This window comes from Montipora foliosa, chromosome 7 (assembly GCF_036669935.1).
Source record: "Montipora foliosa isolate CH-2021 chromosome 7, ASM3666993v2, whole genome shotgun sequence".
Lineage (NCBI taxonomy): Eukaryota > Metazoa > Cnidaria > Anthozoa > Scleractinia > Acroporidae > Montipora > Montipora foliosa.
In genome coordinates, this window is record NC_090875.1 from 24,899,144 (window position 1) to 24,906,643 (window position 7,500).

Below are 7,500 nucleotides of genomic sequence, written 5' to 3' on the forward strand. Positions count from 1 at the left end.
TATTTTTAGTTCTCGCAAAGCCATTTTAAGTTCTCGTTCCCAATGCCGCGCATATTTAACATTTCCTTACGTCATTACAACTGGCCAATCAGTTGCCTCTTTAAAAATAGCTGCGTAGCTAAAATTAGATTTTAAAAAACTATAATTAGAGCAGGCCCTTGTATGGGGGATCCGTTTTCTTACGTCATTCTCTCTTTAACCCAGTTCATAGCGACCTTCAAATTGGAGTGCGAGGCAATCTCGACCCCAGAGCTCGTCTCTTGACCGAGGGAGAGAAGAGCTCTGGGGAACCCTGAAACAAAGTGTCTTCTCGTTGGTTTTCGTGAAGAACAATCAAAAGCGTCTCTAATTGGTGCATTCATGTTAGCAAGAGGAGTGAGCAGGCGCCGTAAGACTCAAATAGCCAATTTTTGGCTATAAGAACCCTACAGCGCATGTTCATCTACGCAGAGTTTCCCAGATAGACCCGAGGCTCTGGTGACGAGAATGGAGTGCGAGGACGAGTACGAGTTCTCAGTTCTGAGCACGCGCATTGCGAAATTTTCGTTGTTTAACTGTAATGCGCATACCAGTACAAAAAACTCGTACTCGGTCTCTTACTCGTAATCTGAATGTCGCTTTTGTTGTGCGAGAGTACTTAAACTGATGGAAGCTTTTTGTTCAACCACAGACCATGGACCTTGTTAAAGAGTACACTCGCATTAACGATGAGAAAAGAGCACGTGACATGTTCGTTGCTGACATTCAAGGACGGGACAGATATTTCAATAAGCAGCTTTTTCCTGACGACGAATATAATCACAAGGCGTTTACGAAATGCTTTGATGCTGACAGCGCTAAGGAACATTGTCCCAGACGATGGGAAGCCATGGAGTCTTGGATAACCAGCACTAAAAAGGTAACCAACCAGAAAAGAAACTAGACACGAGCAGACCTGATGCAATTCTTGCAAAGAATGCAAACAAGTTAACAGTTTACTGAAGAAAACCTAATATTATTGTTTGGATCCTGTCAAATTGTGTATAGAGCTTTCGACAGAGAACTTAGTGTAGACTTTTAAGAAGTTCAGTTTATTCTTTTATTTCATCTGATGTCATTTCTTTATTCTTCTTTTAGTTTCATTGTCATGTTATTTTATTGTCAGATCAGGCAATCAGATATTCAAGGTAAAATGGTCTACATGGTCTCTTTTTGTTTATTGTGCACAACAGGTCAGGGATCAACTCAAGCCCTTCCTTAAGGATTTATTTTACGACAGTGGTCCGAAAAACTGCATTCCTAAATGTCCAATGGATGTCATCCCTTGGTTTCACGGGCATGCTGTATTTCATTCTTATTCTATTGGAAATAAAGACTGTTCGTACAAAGCATCCCAAGGGCTCCCTTTCTTTGTAGAAAATTATGGACCAAAGTGGACAGAATACACCACCGCAGTTCACGAGCTTCCGGGACATCATGTAGAGGTTTGATTGAATAATTTCTTTTTAAAAGATAAAGGGCAAAAACGTGCGCAGAATTTTTCTCGCGCAACAGAGACGAAAGTAATTTTTTTTTTCTTCATGGAATAGTTTTACGAGATGGTAAGTAGAAGGATATATGACAAATTGTTCCAAAAGGCAAAATGTGATTATTTTTTGCGCGAGTTTTTTTGCCAACATGTAACATTACTTTGTGTTGGGAAGGAGAGTGATTAATGTTTTTTTTGGTTGATTTTTAGATAGATCGACCCATTGCTTCATTTGACTGATTCATTGATTATAACGCTAAGCCCGCAGGGAGATGGGGGTGTTAAGTATAGGTTACAACGGCGTGAATTTAGTTTCAGGATCAGGCTAGACCGAATTGACCACCGCTCTGCCGGAAGATACGGTGACAGCAAAAATGATGATAGAGCGAGTTTCAATTGAGTGTCGTAAAACCAAAACCAAAGTAATAACTTTGGCCAATCAAAAAGGACGGAGACAATCCAGTAAACCAATAAAAACTCGAAGTAATTACATGTAGCCGACACAAAGCGCGGGAAAATGTGCACGCGCGAGCGACGATTGGTTTTGGTTTCATTTCTGATTGGTTGGAAAACTTGCTGCGAGAAATTTGAACCAATCACTGAGTGAAGTAACCATAAACCAAAGTAATTATCTAATTACTTTCGACACTCAATTGAAAACCGCTCTAATGCGATTTGATTTACATCCTAAAGGTTCAGAGCTATACGGAGTATTTTCAAAGAGATTGTAAGGATCCAATTGCTTGGATGAACGCTGCAAACTACTTTACAGGGATCACTGAGGGCTGGGCAGTGTACTGTGAATATCAGCTGTTTCCAAACTATACAACACTTTATAGTACTGAGGGCTCATCGGACAAAGCTGCAATCCTGCGACAGAAATATGGAATGCTGTACTACCAGGTAAATATGCAAAGAAGAGGTTTTTGTATCGACTCGGAGGTATTTCTATGGTAAATTAACCTTTCTCTCTCTCCTTTAACTAGAAGTGTCTGATACATTGAAGGCATTGGGACATTTTCAGTTGCTACAATTCATTTGTCGAATTGCGGCCAAATATCTGCCATGCCAAGGGTGGCACAGTTGGTTAGTGCGCGGCCTTGGTGCAAGAGGTCCCGAGTTCGATCCCTGGATCTCACATCCTTGTTTCGACTTCTTTCCTTTCAGTGTAGCCTAGGTAGCTTTAAATACCCTTAAAACGGAGCACAGACAGAAAGAGGGGGGAAAAATGAGCGCACCGTCGGCTTCCTGGGAGAGTACTCTCTAGAGAGTAAAGGAACTTCCGACGTTAAATAAGGTGTACCTTTACCTATGATTAAAACGGCGTTTTGTGGAATATAAGCGACAAATTCAACCGGATTGACAACGAAAAGCCCACTGAACATCTCTCTAGCACTTTATCCTTGCAACGTGAGATTCCCCAAAGTATAACAACAAACCTTCATGTGATCCAAACACAACATCCTTCACGCCAAAAAAGGAACTGTTCCAGGTCGTGGACAAACAAAATTCAGTTGAATTACTGTAAGATTTATCGACGTTAAATATGGCTACTTTTTAATGTAATCCGCGTAGCTTGCCGTTTTGTTGAGAGATGCGCGAGAAGTGAAGTGAGGCGACGCAGCTAGAGAAACTGGTTGGGTGTTGTCTTAATGTCCTACTTACTTTACGGCTTCTCCACTTGCTCTCTTGCAACTGTTTTTTTCTGTTTTTTTTTTTTTTTTTTTTTCATCTTCTGTAGATTCTCCATGCTTTACGCCCTATAGCAGATATTGACTTAAACTATTACGGAAAGGAAGTGTCCGAAATACGAGACATGTATAAAGAATACGTGTGGGAAGATAACAACCATCAAGTCAACAAAGATATCGTGCGACTGCAAAGCATGCCAGGATTTGTAACAAGCTACATGATTGGTGAAATGAAGATATCTGAAATGAAAGCTTTGGCCGAGAGGGAGTTGGGTGATGACTTTTCCCTGAAAGATTTCCATTACGAGATTCTGCGCGAAGGAGAGTTTCCGCTGGACTATTTGGAGGAGCACATTAAAGATTACATCGCTTGTAAGAAAAACCCTCAAGGCGTTGGTTGTGACGAGTTTGTGTAGCACTGAAGATAAACCAACTTAAATGAAAACCGAAAACAACTTAAACGTCCCATTTGCTCAAACCGTTTGGAATACATCAAAAACAGTACAAAGATCTTGCCATTTTCACGTGGTTAGTTATTTGTACAGCTAATTAGTTGTATAACCTGAAAAATCACCCTCAACGTTTCACATTTAGCACACTTTCCAACCCATCCTCCACCCAAATAATGTATACTGTCCACAATGGTAACTGAAGCCTGTTAATGTAGAGTGTCTATATTTTCATTTTATCATGATCGCGGGCAGCCTCGTTCCCAGGCCTTTCAGCGCTTAATCGCAAGAGGCGCGAGACTTAGGGCCGGGGCGATAGCACAAGGCCGTCCTCGGAGAATCTTCCGCGTGACCGGTGACGTCACATTTGATTCGCGTGAGGACGACTGAGAACGAGGCTGGATCGCCAGTGCTCCAGAAAGGCAGCAAATTAGACATCCAAAGTGTCCCTTTAAGTCTAAGCCTTTGCTAACTATTTGCTAGGTTGGCATTGCTTTTGGCTTAAGTACATGAAGCTGCTTTCTTTCTTAAAATTATCAACTGACAATGAGAGAGACCCGCAGGTAGCATAGCTAATCGTGACAGGTCGTTCGATAGATTCAATTAATATGTAAGATTCAAATTGGACCTGCATCTAACTTGCTGCATTTAAGGAAACATGACGAACAACCTGAAACCCCCAAGAACACCCGTGATTATTCACGATCGATTCGCGATAGTCGATCGACCGCTCGCGATTCATTTTAATAAAAGGAAAATCTAGACACATCTTGAGTAATCTGGAACCCCCAAGAGCACCCGCGGTCGTAATGAAATGAAAATCTAGACACTCTACATTAACCGAATTCTTTATAAGCATTAAGTTAGTTGCCCATCATTAGACAACGACTGGATCATGATTGGCCAGTGCGCCTCGCAGGTCAGACTGTAAGAAAGGAATGCTGTCGGGTAAGCAGTCGTTGGTAGGGAGGAGGTGAATAAACGACACCGCGCACCGGTGGCTCAGTTGGTTGAGCACCGGGCTGTTACGCGGGAGGTCGTGAGTTCAACCGCAGCCGGACCAACACTCAGGGTCTTAAAATAACTGAGGAGAAAGTGGTGCCTTTAAAGGTATGACATCTGCAAATGGTTAGACTCTCTAGTGTTCTCGGATAAGGACGATAAGCCGGAGCTCCCGTCTTGTTCGTAATCCTTCATAATCCTGCGGGACGTAAAAGAACCCGCACACTTGTCGCAAAGAGCAGGGCATGTAGTTCCCGGTGTTGTGGTCTGTCTTCTGTGGTGTATCATGGTTGGGAGGGTAAATGCTCGGAGATATTAGCTACACCAAGCTACTCTAAAAATCCGAGGGTAAATAAAGATGTATGATATGATGTATGATATAACTGCGTGGGAGGCCATCCGTGCGTTAGCATTTGGTTAGCGTTGTACTAGCGTTTTACATTTGTCTGTGGTTGAAGTTAATATAACCAAGTCCTCTCCGTCTACCTCCCAAACAAAATCATTTCAATCTCTCAAGTGATACGCAACAGAGTCGAGTAGTTTGCGTATCCACATTTACTCGATTTTATGACGCGCGTCACTCGCACGACAAGTTAGGAGTGATCTGTTCATCCTCGTCCCAAGAGCCCTTAGACTCGATTACCAGCCGCTGTTTCGGGAAATGAGCCAGCGCTCACTCCCGAGGATACCCGAACTCGAGTGAGCGGCGGAAATCGAGCCTAAAGAGCCCTCCGATTCTTTGGTAACGATCTGTTGGCATTGTGCATAGCTGTAATGGGCCATTTTCGAAATATAAAATACTCAGCTTGATAGCGAGGCACAGAGGACAAAAACAATATAGCAACACGTTGGAATGAATGTGACAAATATTTGCATATCATCCACTTTCGTTTGTCTTTGTCCTCTAAACCTCTCTTTCAAGCTGAATTTTAATATATCATGTGGCCTATTGAGTCAGCAGTGAAAATCATTGATTCTTGAATGAAATGTAATAAATTTTAACAAAATTAAAATGAAATTGGTTTGTGCACTCGTTAAAATTAGACTAGATCTGGATAATCTTTGGATCATGATACAGTATAGCTCCAAGAGCAACAAGATAACAGTGTAAAGAAATTCACTTTCATATTGAGAGAAATTCAACAGAATTTCTCATCAAGAAGTAAAATAAACATAAATTTGCCGCTGAATACGGGATTTATTTTCTTAGGCCACGCTGTCTGAAACTACAACATACAAACACGAAAAGTGTAATAATTATTAGTCAATGTCATTTCATCCAAAACGATAAAAATTGTCTGTCAACAAGATTTCAAAGAATAAATTTCAAAGAATAAATTCATGTGCATTTTACACCCACTTTGCTTTGAATGAAACATGAAAAGTGAATCCCTCGGCTCGCAAACTTAAACTGGCTGCACCAACGACATAACCTATATACAAACCTGAATGAGGCGACTGTAGCGCGTGATTTCCTTAAGAAGACTCTTTAACATAACCTATTCAGCAAAGTGGGGGAGCATGTGAGAAAAAGCCAAATAAATTAAATTCAATAAACGAGCAACACACTTACAAAGACAAAGCGCTTGCTGCCATATATACTTACAAACTGTAACTTTTTAACCTAAAATATGCCATGAGTTCTTGCTTTTTTCTTGAAAGATGCACGGTTTACGTGCTTGCTGTGTGTTACTCTCCACATTTTGTCTCACAAAATACAAACACTGCACCGTTTACGACATAAAATGTAAGGATTTTTATGTTAATAACGACGTTTGCCTGCAGCTGAGACGGATCTGCGGAGTGGATTGTGCGCACGTGCATGCTGACGAAAGCGTGCAATATTGACCAATAAGATGATGACAACTCAAAGACACAGAAAAAACAAAAGCAACTAAACTAGCTTAGCACAATTTAGTATTTATTTCTTTTTATAAATTTTAACAGCTCGAGCTGAAGTAGCAATTCTTTTAACTCTGTGAGAATTTAAACCTATTGATGTCGCCCGGCGGTTGCCACAAGTTTTCTTGTGTGTGCTAAATCGAATGAGGAGGACAATTTGTTTGGTTTTATATAATTCATTTCTTTGAACTGAGTTCAAAGACATATGGTTATACAACGAGAGTGAGATCATGACGATTAGGTGTACTCTTTGCGTTGTTCTGAACCGAAAGGGCAGTCGTACACTTTCCTTTTTTAATGAATAGGAATTAACTCCAACATTTGCAGCAAACGGCTATATAAGATTTGGCGTTTTGATAAAATTAACCATACTGGATTCTCACTAATTTTTGGCTTTCACAATTTAGCTATCAGGCAAAAGCCGATGAAAAATAGAAGAGTAAGTGCACGGGAACTTTCCGATGAGATTCTAACGCTGTCAAGTCTGTTAGCTCTGTTAGCTCTGTTTTGCGTTAACTATGCAGTGTAAATTCATAGAATACTCAGCATACGTTATTTACATAGTGAATTGAGAGGCGGAACGTACAGTAGCATGGGCACAACTAGTAATTTACAAATTTTGTAATATATATATATATATATATATATATATATATCTCTTATTAGATGTTTTGGTGTGTAGTATCGCTGAGTATTTTTACGCGTTGTACTGTCTTTTGACGAGCCCAGTAGGGCGGAATAGAACTGAATACTCAGCGATACTACACACCAAAACATCCAATAAGGCCATCCCCTTTTTTTTTCTCCGTTTCGCGTCGTCCGACCGACCCAAATTTTTGGCATTTTCAAAACAAAACAAAAAAAAAAAAGCTAACGACGTTTTTAAGCCATTTTATGTAGCATAGGAGTTTCGGTGGTTGATCCTTTTCCCCACGCTGTCTTAATTTTG

At 40.7% G+C, this 7,500-nt stretch overlaps 2 protein-coding genes across 4 annotated transcripts in view; one reads left to right on the plus strand and one right to left on the minus strand.

Annotated features, from left to right (window-relative positions):
* LOC138011523 (uncharacterized) overlaps positions 1-6,392 on the plus strand; it is a 14,981-nt gene extending 8,589 nt beyond the window's left edge. Inside the window, exons 5-8 of the mRNA XM_068858568.1 lie at positions 671-898; positions 1,212-1,463; positions 2,201-2,410; positions 3,249-6,392. Of these exons, the coding sequence (XP_068714669.1) occupies positions 671-898; positions 1,212-1,463; positions 2,201-2,410; positions 3,249-3,614 (1,056 nt within the window). The 3' untranslated portion in view covers positions 3,615-6,392. The remainder of the gene's footprint in view (positions 1-670; positions 899-1,211; positions 1,464-2,200; positions 2,411-3,248) is intronic.
* A 153-nt stretch (positions 6,393-6,545) lies between these two features.
* Positions 6,546-7,500, minus strand: part of LOC138011522 (uncharacterized) — a 14,823-nt gene continuing 13,868 nt past the window's right edge. For all 3 annotated transcript variants that reach the window (XM_068858567.1, XM_068858565.1, XM_068858566.1), the window contains one exon: positions 6,546-7,500. This exon is cut by the window's right edge and continues 995 nt beyond it. The gene's annotated coding sequence lies outside the window, so the exon portion shown is untranslated.